Consider the following 14,573-nt stretch of genomic DNA (forward strand, 5'->3'; position numbering starts at 1 on the left):
CCGATCGTGTGTAGACGATTCAGACGGAAAAAATTAGATGCATGCTCAGAATAAATTACGAGACGAAAGCTATAGGCTACTGGCCTCTTTATAGTCACGTTGTACGTCACCGCGTTCGGAAAGATCGGATTTTCCAACAACTTTGTGTGACTAATGCCGCGTACACACGATCGAATTGTATGACGTACTTAGTCCGTCATACAATCCTACGGACAATCCGGCGTACTTTCTACTGAACGGACTTGACCACACACGGATACACAAACAGTCCGACGAAAGCTTGCGCGATGACGTACAGCACGTACGACGGGACTAGAAATAGGAAGTCCAAGACACAGAAAAGCACCCTTTGGGCTCCTTCTGCTGACTTTGCGTTAGTGGAAGTTTGGTTAGAGGCGATTCGCGCTTTTCAGACTTCAGCTTAATTCGTCCGTTTTTGTTTTTTTAATTTATTCTCGAATTGGAATATTAATCATAGGATGAGGATGAATAAAGACATTTGTGATAACTCTGTGTGAATATAAGCAGCAAAGCAACTTCACTTTTCTTGCATTATGAAGAAGAAAAGAATGTGCTATATTAAAAAATCACAAAATTAGCAGCATGACCAATATGCTAGCTTCAATATGAACACTAGTTTTACAAGACAGAGCGCTTCCGCCCTGTAAATCCTTTCTGGGCATGCGCCATTCTTAGTCCGTCGGACTAGCATACTGACGACCATATTGTCCGCTGAAACCAAAGTACGACGGAAAGATTGTTGTGCAAACCGAACTTCTTAGTACTCCGGACTTCACGCTGAAAAAGTCCGCTGAAGCCCACACACGAGCGGATTGTCCGTTGAAATGTGTTTCAACGGACTAAGTACGTCATACAATTCGATCGTGTGTACGCGGCATATGTGTATGCAAGACAAGTTTGGGCCAAAATCCAACGGATTTTGACGTCGGAAAGTCCGACCGTGTCTACATGGCATAAAGGTTTGACCTCATATTATATGGTTTTACTAAATCTAAAGATAAAAATCAGCAGAAAATGTAATAGTGTGTATGGGGTCTAATGCCGCGTACACACGGTCAGACTTTCCGACAGGAAATGTTGGATGTGAGCTTGTTGTCGGAAAGTGCGACCATGTGTATGCTCCATCGGACATTTGCTGCCGGACTTTCCGCCAACAAATATTTGCTAGCAGGTTCTCAAATTTGTCAGCCAACAAAACATAGCTGAGCCGCTATGACTTTGCGGGAGTCACGGCCTCGGCACAGCGCTCTGAAGGAGCGGCATGGGTATGCCATTGTTCTGTCAGATTAGGCGACCCGCCATTTTGGTACACACAACCGCAGTAAGCCTATAGTCTGAAGTCGCCAAGTGGACATCTTTTTACACCCACCAAAGTCTTGCATTTCACACTTACCATATATATATATATATATATTTTTTTTAACAAGAAATTTCACACTTATTTTTACCACTAAATTGTTCTTATATATCGTGAAATACAGTATTTAGAAGTCTGTGACACTTGTTTTGATGTTGAATTTTAAAAGCAAGCGGTCTTCTGTCACATTAGCAAATGCGTGCGATCAGCAGGTTTGCCATTGCTTTTAAAATTCAACATCAAAACAGTCACATGGACTTCTAAATACTGTATTTCACGATATACAAGATCAGTTTAGTAGTAAAAATAAGTGTGAAATTTATTGTTAAATAAAATAAGTGTAAAGTGCAAGACTTTGGTGGGTGATGTCCGCTTGGGGACTTCAGACTGCAGGCTTAGTGTGGAGTGTACCAAGATGGCCGTGAAGGAACGTCACTTCCGTTTACGAAAATCTGACGGGTCGCCTAATCTGATGGAACACCGCTCCTTTAGTGCGCATGCGCCGGTGACTTCGCCTGCTGCTGCTTGCTAGAATGTCTCCTGAACGATGCATGTTTAGGAGATATTAATTTTACCTACAGGTAAGTTTTATTATATTATAAGCTTACCTGTAGGTAACAATCAAATCAATCAAACAAGGGTTTACCACCACTTTTAAAATATATTATATGTCTTTACCGTAACTGTACCTTTTACAATATCAATATTCAAAGTTCCTCCTCAAGTCTATGGGCAAAAGGAAAAAAAAAATGTTGTATAAAAAAATGCCAAAAAGTATAAAGATTTTACCCAGAATCCTCAGTTACTGAAGTTTTGAGCGGTGAAGTGGTTAAAAGACTTGAGTGATGGTTTTATTCATAAGGGAGTAAACACTGTCAGGTTTTATTAGGGACAGAGGAGCAGAGGAGTCACTAAGAGGGGAAGATTTATATAGAGCTCTGCTCATAAACAGTGCTGATCACAGAGACATGGCACAACACTGCCAGGAAACTATGTAAATGAATGGAAGATTTACAGCCGGAGCCGGGCCAGGATCACTCCTCTGTTTACAGACATGCACAGAGCTATAGTGTGCTCCCCTCCATTCCTGTACACAAGACACATTTCCTCTGCATGGAGAAGTGTATCAGCGGAGGGCTTTCTGCCCTGATTGTCAGCAGTTTCCAATGTTTTGATGTGCAATTAAATCTCATGCACACTGGACGTTATAAATAATAACGTCATAAAAACAGCAGTAGCTTTGCAGTGAGTATTTAACCTTTTTTTTTTTTAGCGTTTTTAAGCATTTTTTTTTTCCTAAACCACTTAAAGCGGAGGGCCAGCCTTGAAAAAAAAATAGCATTAGTATTCTTAAAAAAAAAAATTTGATTTTTTTTTTTACTTACCAGAAACCCCTGTTCCTAGGCAGTCTTCCTAATCTGCTTCTTCCTATTCCGTGGCGCTTCCTCCTCTTCGGTTAGTGGCTACATGGTTACATAGTTAGTAAGGTTGAATAAAGACACCAGTCCATCCAGTTCAACCTGAGTGAGTGTCTACAATTGTCCCTATCCCTGTACATTGTACATTGCACACTCACATTGGTCTCTACCCTCAAGGAGCCCACAATCCAATTTCCCCATTCATATACTAGGGCCAATTTTGGACAGAAGCCAACTAACCTACCTACATGTCTTGGGAGTGTGGGAGGAAACCGGAGTACCCAGAGGAAACCCACGCAGGCACAGGGAGAACATGCAAACTCCAGGCAGGTAGAGTCATGGTTGGGATTTGAACCAGTGACCCTTCTTACTGCTAGGTGAGAGTGCTAACCACTACACCACTGTTCCACCCAACTTGCTGAAGAGGAGGAGCCAGGAGTGCCAGCGGGGAAACCCAGAAGAAGGGGATTGGGGTATGACATGTTTAGTATTTTAATAAAGTCAACCACATCCTACAATATATTGAGAATTATTTAAAGCTTTATTTAAAAATATCACACTATTAAAAACTCTACAGTGTCAAAAATATTGCAAAGTTACCTAAAGGAATACATATTTCTGCCTGTGTTAGGCTTCCTTTAGACTTGCGGTACTGCTTAATGCTCTCTGAAACACAATCCATAGGGATTCGCTTTTTAAAGGGCAGTATAACAGCAGCTGCACTTCCACCTGCTAAATGCCTGTTTTCTGTTGTTGCATTTGTTTTTTTGTTTTACTTTTATTTTTACATTGTGGGACTGCGCCACAATTGCGATTGTTTGACTCGGGGTTGCAATGCAGCCCCGCTGAACTTGATGGGCAAGTTTGATAGGAGGTGCCACCTGTCAGACTCTTCACCGCTGTCTATAAAATAAAAATTAAAAAAAAAATATTTGACTGGGTGTTCCACTTTCATCTTCCAAAAAAACAAGCTGGTTAAGGTGCCCACTGATAAGATCTATAAAAAACAAACAAACATGAAACAATGTATATTGTTGTTGGAAGATTGTATTGGTCCATTATTTAGTTTTTTTTTGTAATCAAAAGCTGGTTGAAAGTGATTGCAGTTACCACCAGTGACAGCCGCCTACTCCCACCCCGGGTAGGGTCGGTTGGTGTACTTACCTCAACCACAGGCTGCTTCCCTGGCTCTCCTCCATGGGCATCTTGAGCAGCGGCCATCTCCTTCCCTTGCTTGGCGGCTTCCGTCTCCTCCTCGGCGTCCAATCAGAACGTTTCTCCTTTCGGCAAAGTGTGTCTCACACCTACGCTTCCTGATTGGCGGAGAGGCGATTCAGTGTTAGCCCTTGTACACATGGTCGGAGAATCCGTCGGAATGTGTCCTATCGGACCGTGTCGTTGCATAATCCGACTGTGTATGGTATGCATCGGACTGATTCCGTCGGAATATCCGTCGGACCCAATTTTCCAACATGTTGGAAATATTTCCCGACCAACTGGGCCGATCGGACATACTCCGATCATGTGTAGAGAATTTTGATCGGACCAAGTGCCACGCATGCTCAGATCAAATTCCTACATCCAAGCTATTGGCTACTAGCCTGAACGTAGTCCCATCGTAACGAAATTACGTCATCATGTTCTGAAAGATCGGATTTTTTCGCCAACTTTGTCCGACCGTGTGTATGCAACAGTTTCGGACAAAAAAAATCCGACGGGCATCCGACCGTGTGTACAGGGGCTTAGAATAGCGGTTATTCATTTGCTATTCGAACACACCTGGGTGGGCTCCGATCACCTGTCCGGAGCCCACCCTATTTTGAAGCGTAATAGGCCCCATTATCACCTGAGCGTTTTGTAGCTTGAAGTGTGAAGCTAAAAAATGCTGGAGGGGGAGAAAAATCAATGATTCTCTATGGAGATGTTTCACATCTCCACTCCAAAACGCCTGAAGCTCAAACAAGTTCTGGAGCTTCTTTTTAGGCAGATTCCAGGTGTTTTTCTTCTTTTTTACAATGGTGACCATTTGACCTGTACAAAAAACGTGGTAAAAAAAAAAAAATCGCAGCAAAATTGCAGTAAAAGCACACAACTTTCTGCTTGAAAACAAAACGCTCAGGTGTGAATGAAGCCTTAGAGCCTCTGGCTCTAATCAGGTGCTTAAAAAAAAAAAAAAACCCTGCTGCTGTAAATAATGCGCCCGGCATCCTGAAAGGGGCCAGACGCATGAATAGGGGGTGGCAGGATTACCCCACATGACTCTTAAAGCAGAACTTTACCCTTAACAACTTGATAAAAAAAAATATTTACCAAGGAACATACATTAATAATTATGCTACCAAAATTAGTGGTTTGATTATCAAAATTGCCTCCAGCATTGCTCCTGTCTCTTTATACTGGAAGCTGCCATTTTGCTGAAGCCCAGAGCCCCCCAGCAGCAGTAAATCTTTGGGCAGTCTGCAGATCGGCCTCTATATTTTCTGCACAGTGATGAAAAATAGAGAGCAACTGAGCATGTGCAAAGCAGAGTGAGACAGTTTACTACTGTATTTTAAACAGTATAGACACTTATTTTTAATGTTTTACATAGCTATACCTGCAAAAGGGGCCAGCCTGAAGCATTAAAAAGGGGATTGACTAAAGAGATAAAACAATAATTCTCCCGCTCTACAAGACTCTGGTCCGGCCGCACCTGGAGTATGCTGTCCAGTTCTGGGCACCAGTCCTCAGGAAGGATGTACTGGAAATGGAGCGAGTACAAAGAAGGGCAACAAAGCTAATAAAGGGTCTGGAGGATATTAGTTATGAGGAAAGGTTGCGAGCACTGAACTTATTCTCTCTGGAGAAGAGACGCTTGAGAGGGGATATGATTTCAATATGCAAATACCATACTGGTGACCCCACAATAGGATAAAACTTTTTCGCGGAAGGGAGTTTAACAAGACTCGTGGCCACTCATTAAAATTAGAAGAAAAGAGGTTTAACCTTAAACTACATAGAGGGTTCTTTACTGTAAGAGCGTCAAGGATGTAGAATTCCCTTCCACAGGCCATGGTCTCAGCGGGGGGCATCAATAGTTTCAATAAACTATTAGATAAGCTCCTGAACGACAGCAACATACAGGGATATACAATGTAATACTGACATATAGGTTGGACTTGTGTCTTTTTTCAACCACACCTACTGTGTGAAGTGATCTAGTAGGACTTCATTTTCTAATTTAAATTCAACTTTAATGTATGTCTGTGCTCTTCTTACAGAATGTAGATGACACCATTGCCATCACTCCAGTGATATCCACATCATCTGTCCAGCGGAAACCAACATACGAGGCCCAGTGCACAAATCTACTTACTAATGGTATATCAACTGTGACTTCAGGAAGGTGAGAGTACAATCAGCCCCTTCCAACTGAGTTCACTTCATAAAGAGCGGGGGGTCAACCTAGGTAGGAGCCCAGACCCTGGTGGAAATCGGCTACAACCTTCCTGCTGAAAACCAGCGGTCTGGCACAGCTGGCCAAACTTTGCACCTGCCTGTCACATCACAAGGCATGTGGAGTCTGATGGGGCCGGGAAGGGCGGAGGGGAAACCATTCTACCTTTCTTTGTTTGCTTCATACTGTATATAGAAAAGTGAAGGTAATTGGCTGTCACATCATCCTAATTACTCTGTTGTATATTATGCTGTAATGCACAGTTCACATAGGATTTCACCCTAAGGCTCCTTTCACACTGGGGTGGTGAGTGCGTCGGCAGTAAAGCGTTGCTATTTTTAGCGCCGCTTTACTGTCATATTTGCAGGGGTATTCGGTTTTAACCCCCTCTAGCAGCCGAAAAAGGGTTAAAACCACCCGCAAAGTGCTGCTACAGCGGCGCTTTTGCCGGCGGTATAGCGGCGCTGCCCATTCATTTCAATGGGCAGGAGCGGTACACACACGGCACCTTCACCGCTCCAAAGATGCGGCTAGCAGGACTTTTTGGTGAAAAATGCCTGGTGCTAGGATGCGATGTTGATGAATCTAGAAAGCTTTTGCTGACCATCAATTAAGTAATTTTTAGACAATTTTAAGCACATTGAACTATTTTATTATTTATTTCAGGTACTTATATAGCGCCATCAATTTACGCAGCGCTTTACATATACATTGTACATTCACATCAGTCCCTTACAACCTAAGGTCCCTAACACTCATTCATACATATACTAGGGCCAATTTAGACAGGATCTGATTTACCTACCAGAATGTCTTTGGAGTGTGGGAGAAAACCAGAGTACCCGGAGGAAACCCACACAGGCACAGGGAGAACATGCAAACTCCAGGCAGATGGTGTTGTGGTCGGGATTCAAACCAGCGACCCTTTTTGCTTCTAGAGTAAAATGCTAACCAATACTCCACTGTGCTGCCCTATTTTTTAAAAATTAGCTTTTAATCCACAAAAAAAAATAATCAAATGCAGCAAGACAAATTTCCATCAACAATTTCGTTGGCCAGTTTCAATAGAAACTGTCAACAGTGGATGCCTTGATCCTTTTATGTAGTGTCAACAATTTATATATATATATATATATATATACACACACACACTGTACATTCACATCAGTCTCTACCCTTAAGGATCTTACAAACGAAGGTCCCTCTCTCATAGTACCCAGAGCAAACCCACACCAGCACAGGGAGAACATGCAAACTCAATGTAGATGGTTTCCAGACCAGGATTCAACTATAGGACTCCACTGCTGCAAGGCAGAAAAGCTAACCACTAAGAAACTTTGTTTTTCCACTGCTGTCCACTAGAGGATGCTACTGCACTGTTATGGTTCTCAATGATGCATACCCACATTACATGCACACTGAGTGGTAGTTACATCATCCCACCCCAGCTAATAAAGAAGTCCAAACATAAACTTTAAAGTTGAACTCCAGGCATATATAAAAAAGCAACAACGCAGGTACTGTATGTATGTAATTCGTCTTAAAGTGGCTGTAAACCCTTTACAACCACTTTATACCACAGGCAAGCCTATAATTAGGCTTACCTGTAGCTACACTGGATATCTCCTAAACCTGCATGGTTTAGGAGATATGCCTGTATATGCATGAGCTGATGTCATCGGCACATGCGCACTTAGGCAAACAGTTGTACTGTGCCATTGCCGGCGGCTCCCACGCGCATGCGCGGGAGTGACGTCATTGCGGCTCCGGCCAATCACAGCGCCGGAGCCACGATACCCGGAAGTAACCCTCCGGAGAGATGTCGGCCGAATGGTGAACGAGGACCGCTGCAGGGGCTTAGATATCAAGCAAGTAATTCATAATGGGCTAGTATGCTGTGCATACTAGCTCATTATGCCTTTGTCTTTCAGTAATTTTTTTTTTTTGGGGTGATTTTTTTTTTTTTTGGGGTGATTTTTTTTAAAGGGTTTACAACCACTTTAAAGTGTTACTAAACCCAGCACCCTGCATTCACTATATCTGATTTCTGTGTATTTGTTCCTATTATAAATAATTGAAACGCGTGGCGCTGAACCAAGGGACTGTTACACCACTAAATATTATACTACAAAGTGCATCAAATATAACTCAAAAAAAATTGTATACATAAATAAACATTAAATAAAAATAAATAACCCAGTGAATAAGTGATAGTTCACACTATACATGTAAACACTCCTCAGGGAGTATTGCAGAGCATATGCAGTGTTCATACAATGTTGCAAAAGTCAGTGAGTCTCCAAAACATATTTCACTTTACCAAGCAATATTGATCAGTGTTTTTTCCTCTCAAACTGCCTTTCCTTCACCACACCGCTGTGAAATGTGATTTCTCTCCCCCTTATGTGAATTAACTCACCGACTAAATCAGCCTCACACTCAACGCGTTTGGCAGAAAAGCGCTTTCCAAACCCTTTTTGCAGGGATGTGGATGACAGGCATACAATCCTTCACTTCAGCGGGAGACAAGCTGACCCAATTGACACTTTCATAGACAGTGCTCTCATGAAATAGAAAAAAGGAAATGCTCCCATAGCGTGATACCGTAAAAAAAAACTTTTACTCACACATAAGAAGATCCTCTTAAGTTACTCTCACATTTAAAAACTTGTAACCACGCCAAATAAGTCAAGCCACAGCACACTTTAACACAGCTGATTGCCAAAGCATTGGGGATTTTAGCGGACCCAGGGTATGCGAGACACACTCTTTAAATCTCTCACCGCTCCTTGGCCTCGCCAGCACCTTGGTGAAGATAGACGTGAGCCGTCCGATGGTTCCTCTCACTCTCAGTTACCGAGTAGCCACGTCCCTAAGGGCCTAGGGGCGTGGCTACTAGGTAACTACACCAACGTACAGTGTGGCCATGCCTGCGGGTCCCGTGGACTCGATGTCTACCGGGGGCCCGCGATCATGTCACGGAGCCGCAGAACGGGGAGATGCCTATGTAAAGGCATTTCCCACGTTCTGCCTAGTGACATGACAGGGATCTACTGCTCCCTGTCTTCGGGAGCAGTGATCTCTGTCATGTTCTAGTGAACCCCTCCCCCCCCCACAGTTATAACACCTCCCTAGGACACACTTAACCCCTTGATCGCCCCCTAGTGTTTAACCCCTTCCCTGCTAGTGTCATTTACACAGTAATCAGGGCATTTTTATAGCTCTGATCTCTGTATAAATGATAATGGTCCCAAAATAGTGTCCAATGTGTCTGCCATAATGTTACAGTCACAATATAAAAAAAAAAATAAAAAAAACCGCAGATCACCACCATTACTAATAATAATAATAATAAAAAAAATGTAATAATAAAAATGCCATAAAACTATCCCCTATTTTGTAGACGCTATTTTGCTACTTTTGCACAAATCAATCAATATACGCTTATTGCGATTTTTTTTATTTATTCTCTACCAAAAATATGTAGAATACATATCAGCCTAAACTGTCGTTCATTTTTTGTTTATAACGCAAAAAATAAAAAACCTCAGAGGTGATCAAATACCACCAAAAGAAAGCTCTATTTGTGGGAAAAAGGACGTCAATTTTGTTTTGGTGTATTGTCGCACGGCCGCGCAATTGTCAGTTAAAGCGACGCAGTGCCGAATCACAAAAAGTGCTCTGGTCAGGAAGGGGGTAAAATCTTTCGGGGCTGAAGTGATTACGTTCCACAGTGAATATAACAAGCATGTTTTACTGCATATACAGACAGATTTGACTGTTGTGGGTTTAGTAACACTTTAGCTTCTAGATTTGTCCGAATGTCAGTCAGTTCCTGCTGAACCGGACGATTTGCAGCCCATGTGTACCTAGCATTAGTATCAGCTTCCTGCAATCCCCTGTAGGAGAGACAAGAATGAGCAGACAGGAAGAGCAGCACTCAGGCTTGATTCACACTAACGCGTTTTTTGATGCATTTTGCAGAAATGCAGGGACATTTTTTAACATGGGTTCCTATGGAACATGTTCACATCAATGCATTTTTGTGCCTCTGTGTTTTTGGAAAGGGTCAGGGACTTTTTTTCACGCAAGTACCGCTTTTTTACCACGATTTGCGTTTTGCGTTTTTTTTTTTCCATTTTTTTTTCTTTTTTTTTACTGTATATATCTGGTTGCTAAGCAACCACAGTGCAAAAAAAAAAAAAAAGGCAAAACGCGGCAAAAACGCGACAAGCACTGCAAAAACACTCAAAAGCAAGATGCATAGATGTGAATCGAGCCTAAGGCGTTTCTTGATGCATTTTGCATTTTTCAGAAATGCAGGGAAATTTTTTTAACATGGGTTCCTAAGGAACATGTTCACATCAATGCATTTTTGTGCCTCTGCGTTTTTGGAAAGGATCGGGGGCTTTTTTTCATGCAAAATGCAGCGTTTTGCATGTAATAGAAGTCAATGGACCTGTATCAAAAATGCAAGTACCGCGTTGTTGCCGCGATTTGCGTTTTGCGTTTTTTTTTTTCATTTTTTTCACTGTATATATAGCTGGTTGCTAAGCAACCAGAGTGTGAAAAAGAAAAAGGCAACACGCGGCAAAAACGCGACAAGCACCGCAAAAAGCACTGCAAAAACACTCAAAAGCAACATGCATAGATGTGAATCGAGCCTTAGGCTGAATTCACACCTATGCATTTTTTGTGCTTTTTGCATTTTGCAGATTTGCACTACAGAACGTGTTCCATAGGAAACAATGGACTGCAGTGCAAATCTGCAAAATGCAAAAAGCACTAAAACTGCATAGGTGTGAATCCAGCCTAAGGCTTAATTCACACTAGCGCGTTTTTTTATGCATTTTGCATTTTGCAGAAATGCAAGGAAATTTTTTGTGGGTTCCTATGGAACACGTTCACATCAATGCATTTTTGTGCCTCTGTGTTTTTTGAAAGGGTCGGGGACTTTTTTTCATGCAGCGTTTTGCATGTAATAGAAGTCAATGGACCTGCATCAAAAACGCAAGTACCGCTTTTTTACCGCGTTTTTACTGCGTTTTTGCCGCGATTTGCGTTTTGCGTTTTTTTTTAAATCTTTTTCACTGTATATATCTGGTTGCTAAGCAACCACAGTGTAAAAAAGAAAAAAAACGCAAAACGCGGCAAAATCGCGTGTCCAAAAACGCGACAAGCACCGCAAAAAGCACTGCAAAAACGCTCAAAAGCAACATGCATAGATGTGAATCGAGCCTAAGGCTGGATTCACACTTGTGCAGGTTGCAGTCTGCATATTGCGGGTGCATTTTGCAGAAAAAAGTTCTTGGTCCTTTCCATAAAATGCATAGATGTAAACTACACCCATAGGAAACCATGTTAAATGGACTGGAATGTGTTTCTGCAAAACTGAAAATGCACTAAAAAATGCATAGGTGGGAACCTGGCCTAAATCTCAGGATTGGCTTGAAAGACATACAAATCATTGGGCAGATAACAGATAACAGCTCCTATATATTTATTTTAACTCTGAAAGTTTTACCCCCCTTCATGACCAGGCCATTTTTTTGTGATAGGGCAGTGCGTTACTTTAACTGACAATTGCACGGTCCTGCGACATTGTACCCAAATAAAATTGATTTAAAGAAAGAAACCACCGCAGAGAAACTACCGTATATACTCGAGTATAAGCCGAGATTTTCAGCCTCTTTTTTGAGGCTGAAAGTGCCCCCCTCGGCTTATACTCGAGTCATCGCTGTCTGCCCGCTCGATCAGCGTGTCGAGCAGACAGACAGCGGCCATTCTATGATTCAAAAGCCGCGCCTCCGGCTCCGCCTTCGCCTGTGATAGGCGGAACACTGAATTTCCCAGCAGCCTGTGTTCCGCCTATCACGGGCATCGTCTCATCCTCGTACTACGGACGAGGATGATACGACGTCTGTGATAGGCGGAACACAGGCTGCTGGGAAATTCAGTGTTCCGCCTATCACAGGCGAAGGAGGAGGCGCGGCTTTTGAATTTTACAATGGCCGCCGACGAAGAGGGCACGGGACGGAGGCAAGGCAAGGCAAGGCACGGCACGGGACGGGACGGGACGAAGGCAAGGCACGACACGGGACGGAGGCTCGGGACAAAGGCTCGGGACACAGGTAGGCTGGACACACACACACACACACACACACACACACACACACACACACACACACACACACACACACACACGGATGGAGACACACACACACGGATGGATGGATGGATGGAGACACACACACACACAGGGATGGATGGATACACACACACACAGGGATGGATGGATGGATGGAGACACACACACACAGGGATGGATGGATGGAGACACACACACACAGGGATGGATGGATGGATGGATGGAGACACACACACACAGGGATGGATGGATGGATGGACACACACACACACAGGGATGGATGGACGGACACACAGGGATGGACGGACACACAGGGATGGACGGACACACACACAGGGATGGACAGGCATGTCTCACCCTCGGCTTATACACGAGTCAATAAGTTTGCCAGTTTTTTTGGGGGTAAATTGGGGGCCTCGGCTTATATTCGGGTCGGCCTATACTCGAGTATATACGGTACATCTCCAATGTGTGTTGCCACCGTTCCTTAACCACTTGAGGTCTAGGCCATAGCCGAATGTCGACTACAGCGCGGACCTCAATTTCCGGGAGGCCGTCATAGGACATCCTCCCCTGTGCCCTGCAGGGCGCGCAGGGAGCGCGCTGTGATCACTGAGTCACTCAGACTCAGGTGATCACCAATCCAAGTAAGGGGCCGGTCCTGGCCCCTTACCATATGATCAGCTGTCAGCCAATGACAGCTGATTACATGATGTAAACAAAAGCTTGGTAATCGTTTTTTTCAGCCGGTCACCAGATTATCTTAAAGGGACATCGGTCCCGAAGATTAAGGAACACAGGCACCTCATCTGTGCCAAACAGTACCCTCTTACATTGCCACCTGCCAGTGCCACCTATCAATGCCCATAAGTGTCACCTATCAATGCCCACCAGTGCCTATAGGTGCCCATCACTGCCGCCTCATCAGCGTACATCAATGAAGGAGAATTTTATTTATTTTTTTGAAATTCGATCTTTTTTCAATTTAAAAAAATAAAAACCGTAGAGGTGATCAAATACCACCAAAAGAAAGCTCTATTTGTGGGGAAAAAATTATAAAAATGTCATTTGGGTACAGTGTTGTATGACCGCGCAATTGTCATTCAAAATGCGACAGTGCTGAAAGCTGAAAATTGGTCTGGACAGGAGGGGGGTTTCAGTGCCCAGTAAGCAAGTGGTTAAAGCGGAGTCCCACCCAAAAATAGAACTTCCGCTTTTAGTGATGGTGACCCTCTGACATGCTAAATTTGGCATGTCATTTTTTTTGGGGGGGGGCGGGCACCCAGCTCCCACTTCCTCCTCTGGCTCCGTGGCACTGGAAGGAAGATCACCTCTCCCCTCTCCTTCCCTGCAATCTTCTGAGACAGGTCCCAGAAGATCGCCCGGCTGTTCACAGCGCGGCTCGCGCATGCGCAGTGTGTGCCCGGCTGTGAAACCACAGCCGTGTGCCCACAGTTAGAATGCAGGCGCCGTGGAGAGGACGGGGAGAGGAGCGGGGCGTCATACGCTCGCATTGCTGGACCGTGGGACAGGTGAGTGCCTGACTATTAAATAGGTGGAACTCCACTTTAATTTAATGTTTAGAATGAACCCCCCACCCCCGGTACTATGGGACTTTAAGGGCACACTATGGTAAACATTTTGTATTAAAACATAAAAAAAAAATTATTTAAAGTATGAAAAACATATTGGTGCAAACATCACCATTAAAATACATGATACAGATTATAATGCCAGCTAGTGAAAGCCATAGAGGTTGCTTCTCATGCAGCCCAACTCGTTTCGGGAGTCTCAAAATATATCCCTTCTTCAGGAGCATAGAGAATAAAAAAAATTTGAAGATGCTCTAAAACAGGACCGAACACACAGATTAAGGACATGATCTGGCCATAAAATACGCCTACATGTGCATCACGACAACCGGGAAGTCGCATACATACCAATACGGCATAATATTAAAAATAAAGAATTCCTTGAAACAAATACAGGATGAAGCTGAATAGAATGGAGGGTTTCTTGTTGGTGTGTCGACCAAATGAATGGAGACCCCCTGAGGCCCAAGATGTCCCACACAAAGATCCCGAAAAATGGTTGCAGCCACCCCAAAGAGCGAAAGATGAAGGCTTTACAGATGTACCCATAGATTAACAAAAGAGGATCTTGAAGATGGGTATACATATGAGTAAAGTGGTT

The 14,573-nt window shown here is 43.5% G+C and overlaps 1 protein-coding gene across 3 annotated transcripts in view; it reads left to right on the forward strand.

Annotated features, from left to right (window-relative positions):
* BRME1 (break repair meiotic recombinase recruitment factor 1) overlaps positions 1–14,573 on the forward strand; it is a 72,282-nt gene that overhangs the window by 45,827 nt on the left and 11,882 nt on the right. For all 3 annotated transcript variants that reach the window (XM_077470451.1, XM_077470453.1, XM_077470452.1), the window contains one exon: positions 6,057–6,181. In XM_077470451.1, the coding sequence (XP_077326577.1) occupies positions 6,057–6,181 (125 nt within the window). The remainder of the gene's footprint in view (positions 1–6,056; positions 6,182–14,573) is intronic.

This window comes from Lithobates pipiens, unplaced genomic scaffold, assembly GCF_037356315.1.
Source record: "Lithobates pipiens isolate NorthernLeopardFrog02 unplaced genomic scaffold, aLitPip1_a1.2 Scaffold_8, whole genome shotgun sequence".
NCBI lineage: Eukaryota > Metazoa > Chordata > Amphibia > Anura > Ranidae > Lithobates > Lithobates pipiens.